We start from the raw sequence: 24,535 nt of genomic DNA, 5'->3' as shown, positions 1-24,535 counted from the left end.
GTAAAGCCAGTAAAGTCTACATACACTGGTCACTTCAATTATCTAATTTTTTATCATGTTTATTGTTTATATTATGTGGTTTATATTAAATTGTGTGGCAATTTATTTATTTTTTATTTAAAAAATGCAATGGTTTTTACAAATTGAAATACATTTTTAATAAAATACACAAAGTAATGTTTAACACAAACATTTAATTGCCCCAGCCGTTAGCCATAAACATTAATTTTACTACTGAATTTTACTTTAGAACAAAATAAAATGGAATTTAGTTTGTGATTGTTGTTTTTTTTTTTTTTTTTAATCAAGGCTACATTTATTTGATCAAAATTTCATTAAGTAATATTTTATAAATAATAAGTAATATTGTGAAATAATATAACAATTTAAAATGACTGCTTTCTGTTTTATTATAATTTATTGTGTAATTTATTTTCAAGATGGCATAGCTAAATTTTCACAGTTTCACATGATCCTTGAATGATTATATGCTCAAACATTTATTATTATTATGGATGTTAAAGAAAAGTTGTGCTGCTTAATATTTCTGTAGAAACCATAATGCATTTTTTCTGTATTTTCATAAAGTTCAAAAGAGAACTTTTACAGTAATACTCTTCCTTCAGAGTACTCACTGTTCTATAGTAATAGTGGAATTTGCCCATAGTATCAACACACACTCAGCATTAAATATAGTGTACAAAGTGCCATCATATACTCTGTTTTCTTTGTTCTTTCCTTAATTTTAATCTTGCCTCATTCTCTAATGTGTAAAGGTCTAATTCGTCTTCATGAGTTGCGTACATTCAGTATATTCGCTTTTGATGTGTCAGTCACTGACTAAATGTGACCTTGAAAGACCTTTTGATTAAAGACCTTGAAATCTACTCCATTTATTCCCTTTTTTTTCTCTCTCTCTCTCTCCCTGCCTCCAGATGCCCAGCCAACAGAAGCAGAGCGGGAAACGTGGGAAGAAGTGGATGTGGTCCTGAAGGATGCACTGGGAATACTTGACGAGCTACAGGCATATAAAGGCGCGGGACAAGAGATACGAGAGGTAACAGAGGTCAAGATAACAGAGATCTGCTGATGTACATTGTCTCCTTACAGTACGTACGTAATTCCACACAAAAATGAGTTGAAGGAATAATATTGGTGGCTCTAAAATGTCTCACAGCATGTTTGTGTGGTTTTGAAATTTTCTGTTCTGCTCAATCACGCCTCGGTATGAGTGAGTGTCAGTGTGATTGATACTCTTGTTGCCACGGATACTGTTGCTATACAGATACAGTTGCCATGGACTGGCGTCTTCTGCAGAATGAAAGTGAATGTTTCTTTTATTTCTTTTTTCTAATTCGCTCAAAAGAGCGTGGTGCATTCCTTTTTTTTATGTCAGCACACTCAGTAATTATTTTAATGAGCCTCATGTATTTGGAAATTCAAAAGCACACTGAGGTAGAGAGAGAAAACATTCACTAAATGTTCTACTCAGTGTCATAATGGAAAAACATAATGAAAAAAAAAAAAACCTTCAAACCTCTTGTGTGCTTGGATTTGACATCATTTACATCCTCAAATTGCCACCCTCATGAGCACATCATTTAAAAACCTCATTTCACATACATAATTCTAACACAACCTCATAAAATAATATGTTCCATTTAGACTTGTGGGAACATTGTTTATAACTCGCCAGATGTTGTATTATTAAGATGCTGTGTTTGTTTTTTCAGGCAATCCAGAACCCTAATGACGAGGTATTACAAGACCAGGCGTGGGCTGCTGTGGTGCCACTAGTAGGCAAACTCAAGACGTTCTACGAATTTTCACAGAGATTAGGTACATTAGCCTCTTTTTCATAGCAGTAGTAGTTATGCAGAAACCTTTTAAATGAACATTTTGGCATAATTTACTCACCTTGATGGTATTCCAAACCTGAATGATTTTTCTATGGCATTTTTCTAAGGATATGTTTATCAGAATGTCCACACTGCTCTGTGGAAGAAAAAAAACAATTCATACAGGTGGAGCTGCACAATTTAGGGGAAAAAATCAAATTGTGATATAAATTGTGATTGCGATTTTAATATGTAAAGTAGGGCTGTCAGTTTAACACGTTAACTTAATAAATTAGTTATGAAAAAATAACGTGATTTAAATATTATAACCCTGTTATAACACACTGGCCCCGCCCCCAGACGTTGTCTTATATTTTATACTGTTTACTGTTGACAAATATGATGCAGCACAACAACTCCACAAATGCAGTTATGCCCTAAAATTCAAGATATTGGTGCAAAAAATGACCCATGTTTTGTTATGTATTTATATATATCACATATCACACGATATCACATAGGAAGCAAGAGCAATATGACACGAGTGCTGATTTTGTCCCGATCTATCACAAGTTTAAATGTGATTTTATACAATAGTTCAGTAAATAAAAACAATATTTTAAACACAATATTATGTTTTTTTTAGAACATTTTACTTTTGTAGCCATAGCAGAATTGTTGTGCATCTCTGAGCAGCACAGCTGTGTTGATTTTCTGAATGAGTCTGCGTTTTGAATGAATAGTGTGAGCCAATGATTTAAAAGGGCATTCATAAAGAGAGCCATTTACTTTATTCCTGAAGGAATCAACCCTTTGAACAAATCGAATGAATGATTGAATGACTCATAAAGACATTTACTGCCACCTGCTGGCAGATTTAGTTTATTATTTAGAGTATCATTTCGTTCATTTAAAAAAAAAAAAATAAGAAGAAAAAGAATAAACATAAAAACATTAAAGGGATAGTTCACCCCAAAAAAATCAGTTCTGTCATCATTTACTCACCCTCATGTCGTTTCAAACCTTTCTTTTGTGCAACATGAAAGAAGGTATTTTGAAGACTTTTGGTAACAAAGCTGTTTTGTTTACCAGTGACTTTCACTGTATGAACAAAAAGTACTGAGATGTTTCCCTGATTATCTTCTTTTATGTTCCATAGTTACATTGCAGCCTAAATGTTTTTGTAATAAATTCAAAATATTTATTTCTAAAGCTACAATTTGTAATGTCGACTTGATACTTTCACATTTAACACAAAAATAGCTAGTAGTGGGTATTTTAACAGTCAAGCATATTTTGCAAATAATTAAATTAATTAATCAAAACATCTAACATCTAACATGTAGTTAGATTAAAATTTTGAATCGACTGACAGCATGTAAAGTATTAACGATGAACATTAAAGTGCTTGTTTGAAAGGCTACACAATTTGGCTAAAAATATTGTGGTTACAAATCAACATGACAAAAAAATTATAATTTTATAGTAATATACATGGCAGTCTTAATTTTCTCATTTTCAAATGTTCAACCATCAGGCTTTTATTTTGGCAGGAAACTGCAGGAAGTCTTAAAGCTTCTCTTTTGTTGTCAATAGCTGATTTATAAGTGCTTATAGTAAGTTTGGGAAGATGGTTGATGCATGCTGCATTATAAGAAGCAAGTGGAGAGATGCAAAGTGGGCCAGTTTAATAAAATCATACTCTTTGTGCTTTGCTAATTAGGGCCCGAGCACCGGTGGTGCGAGGACCCTCTTGGAATTGCTCCGTTTATTATTATTATTATTATTATTATTATTATTATTATTATTATTATTAGGGCCCGAGCACTGCAGTGCGAGGACCCTATTGGAATTGCTCTGTTTATTCTTCTTCTTCTTCTTCTTCTTCTTCTTCTTCTTCTTCTTCTCCAAAGTAAAAAGTCTTTTTGAGGGCCTAAACATGCTCGAAAACTCATGAAACTTTGCACACGCATCAGTCCTGGTGAAAATTTACATCTGATATGGTTTTCAGAAGTGGGTGTGGCAAAATGGCTCGATAGCGCCACCTATAAAATTTCAACGGAGTGCGCCTCGAGCTGCGTTTCACGTACATGTACGAAACTCGGTACACAGGTGTAGCACACCAATACCTACAAAAAAGTCTCCTGGTACAACATCCTAAACCCAACAGGAAGTCCGTTATATCGAATTTCCTGTACGATTTTTGTGCAGTTTTTGCCATTTTCAGGCCTCGTACTTTAACGAACTCCTCCTACAGTTTTTATCCGATCATCTTCAAATTTGCTGAGTGTTATCATAAGGCCCTTGCGATGTTAAATTGCGAAGCTTTTGAGTTTTCGTCGAGGGGCGTGTCCGTGGCGGCCTGACAAAATTTGACGTGTCGCCATGAAAAAGGAAGTGGCTGTAACTCAGGCAAACAATGTCCGATCTGCCTCAAACTTCACAGGTGTGATAAGAGTCTGGTCCTGAACACATGTCAGTGCCCATATTCAGTTATAGTCATAGCGCCACCTGATGACAACAGGAAGTGACATGTTTAACACTGTTACGGACTCCTAGCAACATATTAAAAAGCATTAGCAAGTTTTAAATAGGCTAGCAACATGCTACAGTCATGCTACAACATGCTAGCAACACTTAGCTAAGAGCTAATGCATGCTATTAATACAAAGAAAAAGAAAATTGCTGTAACTCATGCACACAATGTCCAATCTGACCCAAATTTAATATTCAACATGCTACGAACATAGTAAAGCATGCTAACAACACTTAGCTAATATGCTAAAGCATGCTAATAATACTATAAAACAGGAAGTTACTTTAACTCGGGCATACAATGTCCAATCTGCCCCAAACTTGACATGTTTGATAAGAGTCCTGGACTGAACACATGCCCATGCCCGTATTCAGTTATAGTCATAGCGCCACCTGCTGGCAACAGGAAGTCACATGTTTAATACTGTTGTGGATGCCTAGCAACATTTTAAAAATATCAACACGTGTTAAATAGGGTAGCAACATGCTAGAAACATGCTAAAACATGTTAGCGACACTTAGCTAAATGCTAAAGCATGCTCTTAATGCAATGAAACAGGAACCCACTGAGCAAAAGTACGTCCAAACGACGTCATTTCAACGTCTTTGTCGGACGTTGAAATGACGTCCCCTGAAGAGCCAGAATGAAAGTTTTTACAACGTCTTTTCATGACGTCTTCTGGACGTCCAATAGTGACGTTCACAGGACGTCTCTAGAAGGTTAAAATTTAGTTCAGATCTGGTCATTATGGACGTATTTTCAACGTCTTAGAAGGTCAACTGCAGTCTCATTTAGATGTCATTTATACTGTTTCTGGACATAATATATACACTCTTAGGCTGCATTCAAGTAAAAATCATGTTTATTTTATTATATTTTTTTTATTTGTACTTGTAAATAAACTTACAGACACAGTGTACAAAAACCATGAAAACATTTAAATTTTAACTTAAAATAAATATTAATTGTAATGAATGAGTAAAAGTACGTCCAAACGACGTCATTTCAACGTCTTTGTCGGACGTTGAAATGACGTCCCCTGAAGAGCCAGAATGAAAGTTTTTACAACGTTTTTTATGACGTCTTCTGGACGTCCAATAGTGACGTTCACAGGACGTCTCTAGAAGGTTAAAATTTAGTTTAGATCTGGTCACTGTGGACGTATTTTCAGTGGATAACAACTGTAACAAATAACATACAAAACATACATTATGTTCACCTGTTGGAGCTGAACTGAGGGGGAAAAAAACGTCTAATTCTGACACGAGAAGTTTAAAACCTTCTGTACATACTAAAAAAATAGTTTAGCAGTTTCAGTATCATATTAAATAAGTTTGTGATAGGCTTAATTTAAAATAAATATTGCTTGTAATGAATGGCTCGTTTTGTCGATGCCCATGTTAATGAATCAGAGGGTAAATGTGAACGCAGAAAGAACAACACAAACAATCTTTTCAACCACATTATAATCATTATTGCTGTGTAACAGACATTTGAGTAACAGAAGTACTGGGATTAAAGTTTATAGTTAGGGTATAAACACTTATTTTCTACAGTAGCGATTAAAACGAAACTATCTTGTATGTATAGTAACGCTTAACCTCTTCCGCCAGGAGGTGGCGACAATTGCCCATTTAAAAAAGTATGTCATTGAATCATTCATTCAGGAAATTTCAATAGTCAAACAAGTCTTAATGAAGTGAGACACTGACTCCCTTCATTAAATGTTTTTATTATTATTATTATTATTTTGTTTAAATAATATGTTTTTAAAAGTCTTAAGCAGTGAATAGTTTGTCAGAACCACTAGTAAATTGTTATTTTGTTTAGTTTTCCAATCTTTTTTCTCTAGAATCGTGATCTCCAATTTATTAAAAACAAGTGGGATTTGCAATTTATCCAGAATCGTGAAGCTCTTGTTTAAATGTTGTTTATTACTGCATATTATTCCATTAAAATGGAAGTTTAATTTCATAAAGTTCAAAATACACCTAAATGTTTTTTGCATTTTGTCTTTTTCAGTTGAATAAAAGACTATTTTCCCTATATTTTAATCATTGAGGATTTCTTAAGAAAAGTTTAAAATTCTCGTCTCGTTCTCGTGAACCCAGTCTCATGTCGTCTCGTGGGATAAGTGTCTCATCACACCCCTAATATATATATATATATATATATATATATATATATATATATATATCTGTTCTGAATGGCAATTAATTTAAATGATTTGGAAAAGTAAATTACATGTTTACATTGTTTATAATGTTTGTTAAGTTTATTAACATTTGTTTTATTTATTATTTTAAAATGTGCCTTATACACCAATGCAACTTATGCATGTTTTTTTCCTGACCTGGTGTAAAGTCTGGAAAATATGGTAAATTAGGCCTATATTGTGCTGTATTATTAAACAGTTCATATAAAATAGGGACAATTTGCACCAATAAAACAATTATATTATGTTCATTATACTCCTATCCACATTAACTTTAGCCTTAAACACTGTTATATTTATGAGGGGGTCCTTGGAAAATCTTCTTCCCTGCAAGAGGTCCCTGGCTCCAAAAACCCATGTGCTAGTGCACAGGCCTCCATATACAGCAGAGAGTCTGGTGTGGCAGGTGAAACTTCTGTCCAGGTTGACAAAACATCTCATCTCGTCTTCATGAACTGCCCTGAAAACAACATTGAAATATAAACGATTATTATTATTTTAACTACAAATATAGCTTCACAATGCTCATTATGACCGCTTTGGTAAACATATGATCAGAAAAAACTGCCAGACTGATATTTAGTCTTTAGTGAATTTACTGAAAGTCTATTTTACTACAAGAACACACACTTAACACAAGATAAAGTTTTGAAAATCTTACATTATTGTGAAGTTACGTGTTTTAGTGACTAATTTAGACAATTAAAAGGGATCAACATAAATTTACCTCAGACTGTAACTTCACTGACCACTTTACTCGCAAATTAACCAACAGGGAGATATAAAATTTACAAAAAGTTGAATTTGAAATCGTCATAACACAGAACAAAATACATCTAAAGTGAAATTTAACATTAGATTGACAAAACGACGAATAAAGGTACATTTATATCGCTTACCTTCGGCTTAGCACCCGTCCGTGTCTCAGATGACCGTTAGAGACCGTTACTGTTTAAATTTCCAAATAGCAGCGTTGCGTTGTAAAGGCTGTTCGTTGGTCAACTTGGGTCCCATCCTCTGTAGGCTTTATAAAGTGTCCTTAACGTAAAGTTAAATAAATTACACGACGGATCTATCGTGGTGGTTATATCTTCAGTCTTTGGTAATACACAATATCAATATCTTCCGTCTTCGCGGCTGCTTGCGCCATCACGTTTACGTCACTACGTTAATGCCCCTCACGCCAGCGCACGTTTAAATATAGATCTATTTATTAAATTAAATTTAAATGTATTTATTAAATATATTATTATTATTAAAATATATAATAAACAATAATATTGTGTTAATATTCTGTATTATTATTCAATATTTAAATATATTTATCTATTATATTTAAATCTCTTTACATCTATTTAACTTAAACTTTAACTTAACTTAATCACACACACATAGATGTAAGCGGCTGTTTCTGTCAATGTCCTAGTGAAAAATACTACACATAAAAAAAAAATAATAATAATAATATTAATAATATTAATAAAATAATTAAATGGCCGCATTATGTTACTGACATGATGTTTTTATACAAATATTACACTGTTTTAACACGTAAATGTTTTATAAAAATGATATTTACATTTTTTTTAAGTCAGAACTTTGTCATGTTTAATTGTATAAAAAGTTCTTAAGTCGATTTCCTGAACCTGTTCTGCACGTTATACAGACGTCCAGGAAAACCCCTTAATAGACGTTCAAATTTTGAACTGCATATCTACGTCCAAGGGACGTCGTAGTCCGACGTCCAGATACTGTACTGGATTTGCACGTCGTGTAGAAGTACAAATATGGTCCTGGACCGACCGACGCAATATAGACGTGATCTGCACGTCGGGTGGACGTCTCATGTTTGTTGGGAAGTTACTGTAACTCAGGCATGCAATGTCCAATCTGCCCCAAACTTAATATGTTTGATAAGAGTTCTAGCCTGAACACTACGTGCCTATATTCAGTTATAGTCATAGCGCCACCTACTGTCAACAGGAAGTGACATGTTTAACACTGTGATACACTATTATCAACACACTAAAAAGCCATTGAGTGCTAAAGTAGTTAAAAACACACTCAAACATGCTAGCAACACTTACTTAATGCTAAAGCATGTTGTTAAAGACATAAAACAGGAAGTTGTTGTAATTCATGTAAACAATGTCCAATCTGCCCCAAACTTCACATGTTTGATAAGAGTCCTGGTCTGAAGATATATACATGCCCATATTCAGTTATAGTTATAGCGCCACCTCCTGACAACAGGAAGTGACATGTTTAACGGTGTTACGGACTCCTAGCAACATATTAAAAAGCGTTAGCAAGTTTTAAATAGGCTAGGATCATGCTAGAATCATGTTAAAACATGCTAGCAACACTTAGCTAAGAGCTAAAGCATGATATTATTAATACAAAGACAAATTGCTGTAACTCATGCATACAATGTCCAATCTGACCCAAACTTAATATTCAACATGCTACAAACATAGTAAAGCATGCTAGCAACACTTAGCTAAAATGCTAAAGCATGCTAATAATACAATGAAACAGGAAGTTACTGTAACTCAGGCATACAATATCCAATATGCCCCAAGCTTAACATGTTTGATAAGAGTCCTGGCCTGAACACATGCCCATGCCCATATTCAGTTATAGTCATAGCTCCACCTGCTGGCAACAGGAAGTGAGATGTTGCACTCTGTAATGAACGCAACATTTTAGAAATATCAACAAGTGTTAAATAGGGTAGCAACATGCTAGAAACATGCTATAACATGTTAGCAACACTTAGCTAAGTGCTAAAGCATGTTATTAATGCAATGAAACGGGAAGCTACAGTAACTCAGGCATACAATGTCCAATCTGCCCCAAACTTAACAGGTTTGATAAGAGTCCTGGTCTGAACACATTTACATAACAATATTCAATTATAGTCATAGCGCCACCTACTGTCAACAGGAAGTGATGTTTAACACTGTGATACACTATTAGCAACACACAAAAATAAGCCAGTGAGTGCTAAACTTGCTAAAAACACACTCAAACATGCTAGCAACACTTACTAAGTGCTAAAGCATCTTGTTAAAGCCATGAAACAGGAAGTTGTTGCAATTCCTGCAAACAATGTCCAATCTTCCCCAAACTTCACATGTTTGATAAGAGTCCTGGCCTGAAGATATCTACATGCTCATATTCAGTTAAAGTCATAGCGCCACCTGCTGGCAACCGGAAGTGACATGTTTAACACTGTGATGGTCTATTAAAAGCACAGCAAAATATGCCATATTGTGCTAAATATGCTAGACACACTTTCTAAGTGCTAATGCATCCTATTAATGCCATGAAACAGGAAGTTGTTGTAACTCAGCCATACAATGTCCGATCTGCCCCAAACTTCATATGTTCGATAAGAGTCCTGGCCTGAACACATCTAAAGGCCAATATTCCATTACAATTATAGCGCCACCAGCTGGCAACAGGAAATGACTTGTCTTACACTAACTCAAGCATACCATGTTCAATCTGCACCAAACTTCATATGTTTGATAAAAGCGCTGACCTGAAGACGTCTACATGCCAATATTCAGTTATAGGCATAGCGCCACCAGCTGGCAGCATGAAGTTTGGCACATCTAAATGACTTTGATATATTCCTCCTAAATTTACTATGTTAAAAGCATAGTGCCCACCGTTCGCTGTTTCCCTAAAGCCACCGGTCGGCGGTGAGCCCGGGTGCGAGGGCCCGTTCATCGCTGCTTGCAGCTTTAATTATTATTATTTTTCTTCTTCTTCTCAAAATGAATCGCATTTTTGAGGGCCTAAACATGCCCGAAAAGTCAGGAAACTTTGCACACACATCAGAACTGGCGAAAATTTACGTCTGATATGGGTTTCAGAAGTGGGTGTGGCAAAATGGCTCGATAGCGCCACCTATACACTTTCAGCGGAGTGCGCCTCCCGCTACGTTTCACATACATGTATGAAAATTGGTACACACATGTAACACACCAATACCTACAAAAAAGTCTCTTGGAGCAAAATCCAAAACCCAACAGGAAGTCGGTTATTTTTAATTTTCTCAGCAAATTTTGTGTCATTTTTGCCATTTCCAGGCGTCGTATTAAAACGAACTCCTCCTAGAGATTTATTCAGATCAACACCAAATTTGGTCAGTCTAATCTAAAGCCCTTTGTGACGTTAAATTGCGAAGATCTAGAGTTTTCACTGGAGGGCGTGTCCGTGGCGGCCTGTCAAATTTCGATGATTCGCCATGAAAAAGGAAGTTGTTATAACTCAGCCATACAATGTCTGATCTGCCCCAAACTTCACATGTTTGATAAGAGTCCTGTCCTGAACACATGCCCATAGTCATATTCAGTTTTAGTCATAGCGCCACCTACTGGCAACAGGAAGTGACATGTTTTACTCTGTAAGAACTCCTCCTAGAGATTTATTCAGAACAACACCAAATTCGGTCAGTCTACTCTAAAGGCCTTTGCCATGTTAAATTGTGAAGATCTTGAGTTTTCGTTGAAGGGCGTGTCCGTGGCGGCCTGACAAAGTTCGATGTTTCGCCATGGGAATAGAAGCTGTTATAACTCAGCCATAAAATGTCCGATCTGCCCCAAACTTCACATGTTTGATAAGAGTCCTGGCCTGAACACATCTAGAGGCCAATATTCAGTTATTATCATAGCGCCACCTGCTGGCAACAGGAAATGACTTATTTTACACTAACTTAAACATGCAATGTCTGATCTGCCCCAAACTTCACATGTTTGGTAAGAGTACTGGCCTGAAGACATCTAAAGACCAATATTCAGATATAATCATAGCGCCACCTGTTGGCAGCAGGATATGTCATGTCTTACACTAGCTCAAGCATACTATGTTCAATCTGCACCAAACTTCATATGTTTGATAAAAGTGCTGGCCTGAACACATCTACATTCCAATATTCAGTTATAGGCATAGCGCCACCAGCTGGCAGCAGGAAGTTTGGCACATATAAATGACTTTGACATATTCCTCCTAAATTTACTATGTGAAAAGCATAGTGCCCACCATTCACCGATCGGCGATCGGTGAATGAGCCCGGGTGCGAGGGCCCTTTCATCGCTGCTTGCAGCTTTAATTATTATTATTATTTTTATTCTTCTTCTTCTCCAAAATGAATCGCATTTTTGAGGGCCTAAACATGCCCGAAAAGTCATGAAACTTTGCACACACATCAGACCTGGCGAAAATTTACGTCTGATATAGGTTCCAGAAGTGGGTGTGGCAAAATGGCTCGACAGCGCCACCTATTCAAGTTCAATGAAGTGCCCCTCCTGCTACATTTCAAGTACATGTATGAAAGTTGGTATACACATGTAACACACCAATACCCACAAAAAAGTCTCTTGGAGCAAAACCCAAAACCCAACAGGAAGTCGGTTATTTTTCATTTTCTCAGCAAATTTTGTGTCATTTTTGCCATTTCCAGGCGTCATATTAAAACGAACTCCTCCTAGAGATTTATTCGGATCAACACCAAATTTGGTCAGTCTAATCTAAAGCCCTTTGTGACGTTAAATTGCGAAGATCTAGAGTTTTCGTTGGAGGGCGTGTCCGTGGCGGCCTGTCAAATTTCGATGATTCGCCATGAAAAAGGAAGTTGTTATAACTCAGCCATACAATGTCTGATCTGCCCCAAACTTCACATGTTTGATAAGAGTCTGGTCCTGAACACATGCCCATGCTCATATTCACTTTTAATCATAGCGCCACCTACTGACAACAGGAAGTGACATGTTGTACTCTGTAATGAACTCCTCCTACAGATTTATTCAGATCAACACCAAATTCATATGTCTACTCTAAAGGCCTTTGCAATGTTAAATTGTGAAGATCTTGAGTTTTCGTAGGAGGGCGTGTCCGTGGCGGCAGACAAAGTTCGATGTTTCACCATGGGTATAGAAGCTGTTATAACTCAGTCATACAATGTCCGATCTGCCCCAAACTTCACACGTTCGATAAGAGTCCTGGCCTGAACACATCTAGAGGCCAATATTCAGTTATTATCATAGCGCCACCTGTTGGAAGCAGGATATGTCATTTTTTTATACTAACTCAAGCATGCCATGTTCAATCTGCACCAAACTTCAGTTTGACAAAAGCGCTGGCCTGAACACATCTAAATGCTAATATTCAGTTATAGGCATCTGCGCCACCAACTGGCAGCAGCAAAGTTTGGCACATATAAAACTTTGACATATTCCTCCTAAATTTACTATGTGAAAAGCACACTGCCCACCTTCGCAGCCCCAGGGAAGTACCACAGCTGGTCCTCCTCTAATCGCTGCTTGCACCATGGTTGGGGTAACACACTAGCTGACGGATGCCATAAATGTTACAAACCTCTGATATGCATAGAGAAAAATGGCCATGATATCAAATACTTCAGATCATATGGCTTCCTTAATAGTAGCTGTTTTACCCATCAAAACTCAGGAATGTTAGCAACCCAAAAAGACCAAGGTTTTTGGTGGTCTTGCCCTGAAGCCTTTAAAACCATGCATTTAAATCCATGTAATGGCTTCTGAACTTGTAGTCACTGAGTGCAGGCCCTCGCCAGGCGTCTGCCATATGTTATGTAACTTGCCAAACTGGGTCATCTTGCTTTCCCGCGCTTTCCGCTCCAGAACATTAAACCGGCTTTTGGCGCAAGCTCTCATGCCTGACATGCTTCGCTTAACTACACTGATCACTTGGCATGTAGTGCTTTTGTCTGACGATGAACCTATCTTTGCATATTAAGGTCAAAGTTTAAGCCTTTGGGTGTCAGTGGTGTTATAATTGTATTAACAGCATGAAAGAAGCATGCTGCTGTGTTTAGATGAGTATGTCCGAGTCTCAAGACAAGGACAGACTTGCAGAGCAGGTTGTCAGGATTCATAATCAATTCACAACAAAATCATATTAAAGAAATAAGTCCATGAATATCTACAATTTCTATTTAATGCTTTCATTTTTTTTTATTATACGTTTATTATAATTATTTTTGAATATAGTTGGTCACTGTTCAGTTCAGTTTAGTTTTACTGGTTTATCTCAAAACTATTGTTATTCCTCTGTGTATATTTGTCATTTTTATCATTGCCTACATATCTCTGTTTTTCTCGCTTGCTTTCTTGTTATGTGATAAGATGTGACATACACTCCCTCGCCCTGCCCTGCTTTCCTCTGATCTGCCGTCCTTGCCTCACACTCCATTCTCAGCATGCGCCCTTAAAAGCTGCTCGTCTCAAGCTCTGTTTTGACTGGGAGGAGAACAGTATGCATCCATGGCCATTTTTAATCAGCTCCTCTGCCCTGCCAAGCTGACTAAAGCAGATGGAGGTCATTACCGTATGGCAAATCTGCTCAATTTACTCTACATACTGCTGCAGCTTGAGTCACCAGCCTGAAAATTCCCTCCCTTTCCCACTCCAATGTGGAGAGCAGTCTGTATGACTATACTGGCTTGACTATGTAAAACTTAAAAAAACTCTGGTTTCTCAAGTCCATATGGGAATAAAAGTTAACAAACAAAGCTACCCTCTGTTTACCTTCAGACAGGATTGATTACTGCAATTTCCAAATGAGCCAATAAAAATAAAGCTGAATAACCCTCAAATTGTCTGAACTCTCAGAGCAGACTTAATTCAGACTTAATTCAGTTCATCAGCGGTTGTTGATATATGGATCTAAAGCCACATCACCCAACCGTTGCATTTTTTTTTTTCATCCTTTTGCTCTCTTTCAGCATGCAGTAGGAGTTTCTTGTACAATTTCGTAATACTAGCAACAGCAAAACATGAATCACTTCAAAGGCAACTCTGTTTAGTTTTGTTTATATGTATATTTTAAGACTTGTAATTGAGATCAGGATTAAAAATTGGGTCGATGCGGCCAGACTGAGATCATACCGTACCTCATCCATTTATGGCTGCTGGGCTGACTCTTATGTAATATAATTACTCTAACATGCTGCTGTGTACTGTATTGCCTCAATAGAGCAATGGAGAGAATGAGAATTGTGGGTTAAAAACAGACTCTCAAGTCATTGAGCTGTCTGCTGAGGCTTAAGACATCACCGTGTGTAAGTAAAGAACATTGAGAAACTTCAGATTAGGCCTTATGTAAGAGTGTGCCTATTGTGGTGCCTGGAGTATGTTTGTGTATCTGAAAAAATAGTTTGAGATTATGCATTAAAAAACATTTATTAGTTAATTTTAGGTCATGTGTGATACCAGATGTTTTATGTTGTTTGATGGAAGGATTGATTCTTTGTCCTGGTGTGTGGGCAGTATGAATCAATATGTCAGCATCCAAACAGTATATTGTTTAAAACAAACAATATATGATCATATATTGGTAACACTTAGCAGATTCCTTTAGTTAATTTTAATGTATTAACTCCCACAAAAGAACTATACATTTATTACGGTATTTAATCTTTGTTAATGGTAGTTAAAGAAAATACAGTTGTTGATTAGGGTTAGGGTTAGGGTTAGGGTTAGGGTTAATGTTAATTCACAGTGCATTAACTAATGTTAATAAGCACAACTTTTAATTTTAATAATGCATTAGTAAATGTTCAGATTAACTAAGATTAATAAATGCTGTTGAAGTATTGTTCATTTTTAATTTATGTTAACTAAAGTAGTTCACTAATGAACTTTATTGTAAAGTGTTACCCATATGTTTTTACATGGGCTGTTTTATACAACATTTAGTTGAAAACAACTATACATTAACAAGGTATAGTAATTGATATTCTTGTTATTATCAGTTGAGGGTTGTGTATAACTGGTAAAAAAAATATATAATTGTTATACAATCTGTTGCACTTAATGTGAACCTAATTGCCCCTAATTGATTATTGTGTGACTCTACAGAAGCAGCACTGCATAGTCTATTGAGAGCACTTACTTGTGAGACATACGATGACCCCACACAGCATCTGGAGAGAGAGCAAGCCCTTGCCAAACAATTCGCTGAGATCCTGCACTTCACACTGCGCTTTGATGAGCTCAAGGTGAGGACCAATCCTTAATATTATACCTCAATAAAAATGCCTTCGTTCACGTGATGGTAATGTTTTTATTATTATTATTATTATTTGTGTTTTGTTGTTGTTGTTGTTGTTTTTTTTTTTCCTTTTTTGGTTGGAATCTTTGCATAAATGAAAAACCATTATACATGATACAGGTTTATCCTGTTTATTTTCAGTGAGTCAGCCGTTGAATCAATTTGCATTTAAAATTCTTGTTTATTTAAATGTTTATTTAGCATTGGATGTGTACTGATGCTGTGGAGCTGACACAATACAGGGCAAAAGTCATTTGTTTGAATCTCACGAAACCTGCCAAAAACATGTTTGAGTCCTATAATAAGAAAAAAAAATTAGCTTCTGTTTAAAGAAAATTAAGCCATTAAGCCTTGTTGTTGAATCATTAACATTTTTAGTATTTAGAGTGCGTTGCGGAAGTATTCATTCATTTAGTTTTTTTTCGTTTTGTTATTTTGCAGCACTATGTTGTTTTAAATTACTTTATCACATCAATTTACACTCCATACACCATAACGACAAGGCAAAAAACAAATTTGTGACAACTTTGTGAATTTATTAAAAATAAAACACTGAAATAAGTACATTGCGTAAGTATTCATACCCTTAACTCAGCACTTAGCTAAAGCACCTTTACAGCCTCAAGTCTTTTTGGGTATGATGTGACAAGCTTTGCACATCTGCATTTGACAGTTATCTGCCGTTCTTCACCTCACCTCTTCACCTCTCAAGCTCTGTCAGTTTGGATGGGGGCTGGCAGACATTTTCAAGTTTCTCCAGAAATATTTGATTGTGTTCAAGCAAAGGCTCTGGCTGGGCCACTCAAGGCCATTCACAGAGTTATCTATAAGCCACTCTTTTGTGCTTAGGATCATTGTCCTGTTGGAAGATGAACCTTCTGCCCAGTCTGAGGTTCTGAATGCTCTTGACTGGGTTTTCATTAAGGCTATCTCAATATTTTGGTGCATTGAGCTTGCCTTCTACTCTGAGGCTGCTACCACCACACTTTACTTTTGGGATGGTACTCTGCAGGTGTTGAGCAGTGCTTGGTTTCCTTCAGACATGATGCTTGGAGGTTCATCAGACCCAGAGAATCTGGTTTCTCACAGTCAGAGGGTCCTTTAGGTGTTTTTTTTGCAAACTCCAAGTGGGTTTTCATGTGTCTTCAGGAGAGGATTGAGTTTGGCCACACCGCCATAGAGACCGAATTGGTGGAGTGTTGCAGTAATGTTTGTCCTTCTGTAAGTTTCTTCCATCTGCATATATGATCATGGAGCTCAACTCAAGTGACCATCAGCTTCTTGGTCACCAGTATAACCAAGCCCCTTCCCCATCAATTGCTCAGTTTGGCCAGGAGGCCAGCTCTAGGAAGAGTCCTAGTTGTTCCAAGCGCCTTCCATTATAGATAATGAAGGCTACATGCTTCTGTGAACCTTCATACAGCAGAATTTTATCTTTCCCAGATCTGTGCCTTGACACAAGCCTTTTTCTGCTACAGGCAGTTATTTTGACCTCAGGGCTTGGTTTTTGCTCTACATATACATTATATACATATACAATATACATTTTCAACTGTATACCTCATTCAAATGAATTTGCCACAGTTTAACTCGAACATGTTCAAGCAATATGAGTGCTCCTGAGCTAAATTTCAAGTGGCCAAGAAAAGGGTATGAATACTTATGCAATGGAATCGTTTCAGTTTTTTATTTCTAATAAATTTGCAAAGTTACAAACCTGTTTTGTGCTTTGTCATTATGGTGTATAGAGTGTAGATTGATGTGAGGGGGGAAAAAAAAAGCCAGTTTAACACAAGGCCTGCAACATAGCATAACGTGACACAACAAAAAAAATGTACAGTTTTGAGGATTTAATGAGAATCTCTAATGAGAATATAAGTAAACTTAATTTAATAATATACATTCTTAATTTAAAACAATCTAATGATTCTAAAACATGCTTTTTCTTTATATAAAATATGAGGTCCATGAGTAGAAATCATTCATTAATGTTCTGTTGTCAAAATTCATGGTTAAAAGATGAGCTCACCATGTAAGTCAGCAGAATTTTAACATGCATCCTGCTGTTACACATTACCATGCGATTGATGAGACTGACCAGAATGTGATGCCTTAACAAGCTTCCACTTCTCTCTAATGACATGCTAATTGTGATTAGAAACCAGCTAATGAGAAAATAATTGCTTTCCAATTGCATGAGTCAGTTTTTGCTGCCCCAGGTGCTTGCCAATCCTTTCTCGACATTTAAGATCACACGAAAATTAGCTTTTGATCTGTCACTTTCCTCATCCTCTTACTCTCAGCTTAAACACCTGCTGTTTCTTTTACATCAAATTAATAATGCAAAACAGACAAATTGTATATGTCAAGACAGCAGCATGCTGAGCTATAGTGTACTTTTACACACTCCTCTGACCATGTCAGAACCTCAGACACTCAAACAACCCTAAATGACTGAACAGTGAACTACCTCATTTGTCTCGGGTTATGTGTCCAAAGAAATCAAATAATGTTTCGTCTAGCCGTTTTCTTATTCGTCTCAGCACTAACACTAGCGCCTTTCTGTCCTGCTCTTTCTAATGCAAACATTCACATACACCCCAACGCCCTGCGGCACGGAGCTGGGATGTCCCAATTAAAGAGCCCTCCCCAGATGGGGTTGCTAAATGCGAGAAGGTAGGGGGTGTAAGGTGGCATGCCAACCTCCATCCAACCATGCCCTCCTCTCAGCTTGGCGCAGTGACCTACTTCAGCCCGCCAATGCCGTAATGCCGTACGCTGCAGGGATAGGATGGGCTGTCTGGTCTGACAGTAAATCGACTGAAAACCAGCACTGCATTAGTTTTGTTGACAAGGATGTCATTTGAGGATACTATTTTGATTTGTTATTCTTGTAACCATCATTAATCCTATAAAGCCTACTATATCATTTGATGCATTAATTTCTATAATTCTGAACATGTCAACCTTCAGGCTGAGCTACATGTGTTTTTTTTTTTTTTTTTTTTTTTTTTTTTTGGGCTGTGAAAAATTTAATGACACATAAGAATAACTTATATTATTAGTAATATTTAAAGATAAACATCGGACTGAAGCAGCTTAGTTTTACTTGAATATTATTATCATTTTTTAATTCATCTTTAATTGTGCAGCTTATTTTTATTTAATGTAAGTAATCTGCTGTACTGTTGTAAAGATCTACATTACAAGCTATCAGAGAATTATTTCATTTTTGGTCATACTGTATAAATATTAGCAACAACTCATTTTGAGCCTTCGAATAAAACTGAGGTATTTTTTCCTCTTCGAGTGAGGTCCATATTTTCCTGTATCAAACTCTGAGCCATAAAAACCTGATGTGTCAAATATAATACTAATATTTTTATAATTACTATCCCTCTTCAAAATTCACTGAGCATTTGGGATAATTATAGTTGACCTCTGCTCTTGCAAGTCCTAAAGAGTTCATTCTTCTCCCTGACCTTTGTCCTCTAACCCGTCTCCGCTGTTATGTTGACGTGCACCCCCTCCTTTTTCACTGAATTTGTCACTGAACCATAAATTGAACATGACTCTTCATTAAAGTATATTTATCCATCTGTCACAAGCTGCAAATCTTTTGCGGTGCGCTTGGGGTTTAAACAGTACTTCTATAGGGGATGTATGGGTCTCAGGCAGTCTCAGTCCTGGCAGATAAAGATTGCTCTGATTACCTAAAGGAACTGGTAGTCGTTTATGTAAAGCTTTATCTAATTCTATAAGTGTTCTTTGACTTCTAGGCTACCAGACTGTATTTGTCTACTTCAGTCCTGTCACACCAGCAATTACCTGGAGATTTGCCTCCCTTTGAAACACCTTTGCATACACAATTTATTTTTATTAATGGTTCTTGTTAATGCAAGCATCACTGCTACTATTGTTCATACTTAGAGTTACGGGTTGTTTAAAAAGCCATAACTTTGAGTATTAAGCTTCATTATGTAACTTTGAGAGGTGTGCTTTTACTTTTCTAAGGGATCAGACTTACGATTTCCGCCTGACAGGCGATAATAGTCTCATAGACTTAAATTAAACCACATTTAGAGGCCTGAAAGCTACTTGGTGGCTAGTAAGTAACCTACAGTATAGCAACATGGCAATGCCCCAGCAACTATACAGTTAAAAACCAATATGAACATTTTAAAAACTGCAAAGCAATGGTCTGGCAGTCACCCACAACAAGTAAGGTTTGTGAAGGAGATATGGAAAATATTTAAAAGAGGACTGTACCCATTACTCCAATCTTCAGTATTACATGATCCTTCTGAAATCATTCTAATATGCTGTTTTGGTGTTGAAAATGTGCTGCTTTATATTTTTTTGTGAAAGCCGTGATTTTTTTTTTTTTTATTATTTATTTTTCTTTTAGTATTCTTTGATAGAGTTTGAAGAGAACAACATTTATCACTTTTGATCAATTTAATGTGTCCTTTGCTGAACAAAATGTCTAAAAAAAAAAAAAAAAACCTTACTGACCCCAAACCTTTGAATGATAAACTCTTTGGTTTTTATTCTCTTGCAGATGACAAATCCTGCCATTCAGAATGACTTCAGTTATTACAGGAGGACCCTGAGCCGCATGAGGATCAATAATGTTCCTGTGAGTTTTCTCAAGCATTGAAGCTGCCACATCTCTATTGCTATGACTTTCTCAACCTCCTGTTTCTCTCTCTCTGTGCACCTTTCTGTGTACTACACTTCTGTTCTCACTTTACTTCTTTTATCCACACCTGTTTTTTAACTTTTGAAGTAAAAATACGCCTTTGACAAGCAGCTCTCGATTGTATCTAAACCCCTTTCACATAACTAACACACTTCCTTTTCTTTCTCACTCACATACTTAAGCACTCAGCCACTTGCACATACCAGCCCTCAGGGGACTCTTGAGGACCCAAACAGAAAATGGCCTCCCACTGGGAGAGTGAGTGAGTTCTGAGATGCTCACTGAAGTGCACTGAGGTGCACCAATATAGTGTGGCACCTGATCTGTGGTCAGCTATTGTGCCTGTCCTCCCCAGAGATGTCCTGTCCTCCTAGGACTAAATATCTGATCTGAGAGCGGGCCGCATACATAGCCCTGGGGGACACTGTGCAGTCTGCGTACCTTGTTCAGTGAAGTGGCGCTGGTTTTCCCCTCATATTCTCCCAGACTGAATTCAGTAGCCCCACCATGGCTCCCCAGGGCCCTACTACTGTAAGAGAGCTAAATAAATCACTCCAGCTAGCGCTCTCCACATCTGCACTAATAGTTTAGACTATTGTTAAATGTATGAATGTATTTTTAGACTTGACACACCAGAATATGCAGGTGTATGCAGTTTACTGTAAGATCAAACCGCTTTCTTATTAAATAAAAACACATTTGTTATTGTCTGGTTGTCCTCATTTTGAAGCCTTTTTTTTTTTTTTTTTTTTTTTTTTGAAATGTGTTTTCAAGTAACCCTCCTTATTCAGTGGAGCAAATTAAGCAACTTAAGACATTTTGTTTGACTAAAAATATTTTAAATTATTCATCAAGCATTTTGCGAAAGAACTAAAGCTTAATTTTCTTTATGTCTGGGGTTTCTTTACTTTTCCTATCCTTGTCCAATTTTCCCATTTATCCTGTTAACTAAAATGACTGTATTCCGGGATATTTCATTGTTACTCAAATGATGCTAGCTTTGCGAACTCAAAAACTGGGTGGCATACACTTCAATCACATTTAAAGGAGAAGTTCACTTCCAGAACAAAAATTTACAGGTAATGTACTCACCCCCTTGTCATCCAAGATGTTCATGTCTTTCTTTCCTTAGTCATAAAGAAGTTGTTTTTTGAGGAAAACATTTCAGGATTTATCTCCATATACCGGAACTTCAATGGTGCCCCCGATTTTGATCTTCCAAAATGCAGTTTCAATGCAGCTTCAAAGGGCTCTAAATGATTTCATCCGAGGAAGAAGGGTCTTATCTAGCAAAACGATTAGTTATTTTCAAAAAAAAAATTACAATTAATTACTGTTTAACCTCAAACGCTTGTCTTGTCTAGACCTGCCTGAACTGTTTTTTTTCCAGTTCATAACAGTTAGGTAGAAAAAAAAACAAAACAAAATGCTGTTTTCTTTTTTTTTTTTTTAGAAAATAAACTATTTTTTCGCTAGATAAGACCCTTCTTCCTTGGCTGGGATCCCTTTAGAGCCCTTTGAAGCTGCAAAATATACAAAATTGGGGGCACCATTGAAGTACAGTACATGGAGAGAAGTCCTAAAATGTTTTCCTCAAAAAACAGTATTTCTTTACGACTAAAGAAAGACAGACATGAACATCTTGGATGACAAGGGGGTGAGTACATTATCTGTAAAATTTTGTTCTGGAAGTGAACTTCTCCTTTAAGCAGAAGGGTTAAGAAATTTAGGGTTAATTTAGTACATTAATGATGCATAGCATTTTTTACTGATTTTTCAATTGAGAAATTGGGACACAGAGAAACAAGCCTGTAATGCTTATCCATCTTCACATTCTTCTCTTTATGGTCTTCCATTAATCATGATAGATGCTAGATTCTTCTTCTGAGTAGTTTCTCAGAACTTATGTTCTCTTTGCTTTACTTAATTAACAATGTTTTTGGTATTTATCCATGTAGGCAGAGGGAGAAAACGAGGTGAATAATGAGCTGGCCAATCGGATATCTCTATTTTATGCCGATGCCACGCCCATGCTAAAGACATTAAGTGATGGCACAACAAAGTTTGTATCTGAGGTAATAAAAATGTTTCAAATATGTTCTCAGTGACTTTTTAAAACTGTAACTTGAATAAAAAATACTTTGCTTTTTTTTTCCAACAGAATAAAAACTTGCCCATTGAAAACACAACAGATGTATTAAGCACCATGGCGAGCGTGTGCAAAGTCATGTTGGAAACCCCGTAAGTCATTTTTTCATCTGTCTGATGACACCATTAAATTTGCAGTGTATTTAAAACAAAGTACAATTTGCTAGAAATTGATAGGTAAACATAAAACAAAAAATGAAAAAAGATTAGCTTATTCTTTGTTTGGATACAGAGAGTATCGCAGCCGCTTCAGCAGTGAGGAGACTGTTTCCTTCTGTCTCCGTGTCATGGTGGGGGTCATCATTCTCTACGACTACGTCCATCCCGTCGGCGCATTCGCAAAGTCCTCCAAAATAGACGTGAGTAAAAACATCATCTCCTGTTACTGCAAACCCATCTCTGAAGATTTTTTCCCTCCCGTTAGGCCCTAACACTGACTCATAATCATAGTGCTTAGAAAACGTGGTGATGGCTCTCTCACAGCATCATGACTCATGAGGTTGAGTGCTGTCATTACTCTGCCAGTCTAACCATGGTTGCTTTTTCCCTAAACAGATGAAAGGCTGCATTAAAGTGCTCAGAGATCAGCCACCAAACAGTGTGGAAGGTCTTCTAAATGCTCTCAGGTACCATATTCAACAAGCCAACATTTAGCATCTTATAAAGTAGATCTCATTATTTTACAGTGTTTTAAATAATCAGTTGGTATTGTCCAAAGTTACTCCTGCAAAAGAAATTCCAGCTATTGAACAGTTTTAAAATTTTAATAGTATTTTTTTTTTTTAGAATTAAAATTATTTAATCAATTTAAATTAAATATTTATTTATTTTTATAAGTAAAAAAAAAAAAAAAAAAAGAATACTGTTATATAAAATCTTCTCATATGACATCAGTCAACTGCACTTATCCATGAAGATACATTTTGATTATGTTCCTCAGATTTTCTTTAGTGGTTTAATGTGAGGAATATTCCATGACATATGCACTTTCAGGCACCTCGAACAAAGAATTATATTATTTTTTATTATTATATATTTTTTTTGCAAAAGTGCTACAGAAAACGTGACACAAAACTGCAAGATACTGTTGTAAATATAATTATTACTTAATATCTTCTGTGCAGGTACACAACAAAACATCTTAATGATGAGTCAACCACTAAGACCATTAAAAGCATGCTGCAGTAGCAACAAAACTCTGGGACACACACCACTGGCCTCAAGCAAATGCTCAGGAGATGCACATACACTCTCTCTCCTGGACTAAAGCGATGCATAGAATGTTTTTCCTTTTTTTCTTTTTTATTAAACCGGGAAAAAATCAGACAAAAGCTTCTCTAATCTTTCCTGTCTATTTACAAAGCAGATGCTACTGGCGTTATGTTTGGTTTTCTGTGCCAAAATGGTTTTGCTAAAATCCCTTGTTTTTAATGTTCCTGAACGACAGCCATGCTACTGATGGCAGCTATGAAAGCATTGTTAGATTATATTTGTGGTAAATGTTTTAATTGAGCTTGTTTCCCTATAAAGAGAGGGTGAGTGTTTTGACTTGAATATAAAATATCTATATATTATCTATATGATCTAGATACAATTATATAAAAAAGAGAGAAGTATATTATTATTATTTTTTTTTGAATTAATATTTAATGTTACATCCACTGCATGGCAAAATGATTACATGTCTTCTATTTAAAAGAAAACTAATGTATCAAATTCATTTGTCTGCTTGATTTTGTGTAAAGGAAAAGGTGTTTAAATTATGTTTTGAAATGGTACTTGGAGATTAAAAATGGAGATTAATTGTTTTGTTTTGTTTTTCCAAGTTTTATATTTTTTATAGCTGTTTTTTTTTTTTTTTTTCTCAGTAGGTGTTAGAATTTTCTGTTTTTCTTTTTTTGATCTGAAAACTAACTTTCAAAAACTGTGATAGTTTGTAATCTGGTTCAGATGTGATGACAACATGATCTTAAAAGGAAATAAAATGCTTTCAT

General features: G+C 36.2%; 1 protein-coding gene across 1 annotated transcript in view; it reads left to right on the top strand.

Annotated features, from left to right (window-relative positions):
• Positions 1–24,171, top strand: part of fam49bb (family with sequence similarity 49 member Bb) — a 64,629-nt gene extending 40,458 nt beyond the window's left edge. The window contains exons 4-12 of the mRNA XM_051098011.1: positions 936–1,057; positions 1,734–1,839; positions 15,499–15,638; positions 20,253–20,330; positions 22,352–22,468; positions 22,555–22,634; positions 22,774–22,900; positions 23,097–23,167; positions 23,666–24,171. Coding sequence (XP_050953968.1) covers positions 936–1,057; positions 1,734–1,839; positions 15,499–15,638; positions 20,253–20,330; positions 22,352–22,468; positions 22,555–22,634; positions 22,774–22,900; positions 23,097–23,167; positions 23,666–23,729 — 905 coding nt within the window. The 3' untranslated portion in view covers positions 23,730–24,171. The remainder of the gene's footprint in view (positions 1–935; positions 1,058–1,733; positions 1,840–15,498; positions 15,639–20,252; positions 20,331–22,351; positions 22,469–22,554; positions 22,635–22,773; positions 22,901–23,096; positions 23,168–23,665) is intronic.
• Positions 24,172–24,535: the final 364 nt, after the last annotated feature.

Source organism: Labeo rohita, chromosome 24 (genome assembly GCF_022985175.1).
Source record: "Labeo rohita strain BAU-BD-2019 chromosome 24, IGBB_LRoh.1.0, whole genome shotgun sequence".
Classification (NCBI taxonomy): Eukaryota; Metazoa; Chordata; class Actinopteri; order Cypriniformes; family Cyprinidae; genus Labeo; species Labeo rohita.
This window is presented reverse-complemented; position numbering and strand designations above follow the sequence as displayed.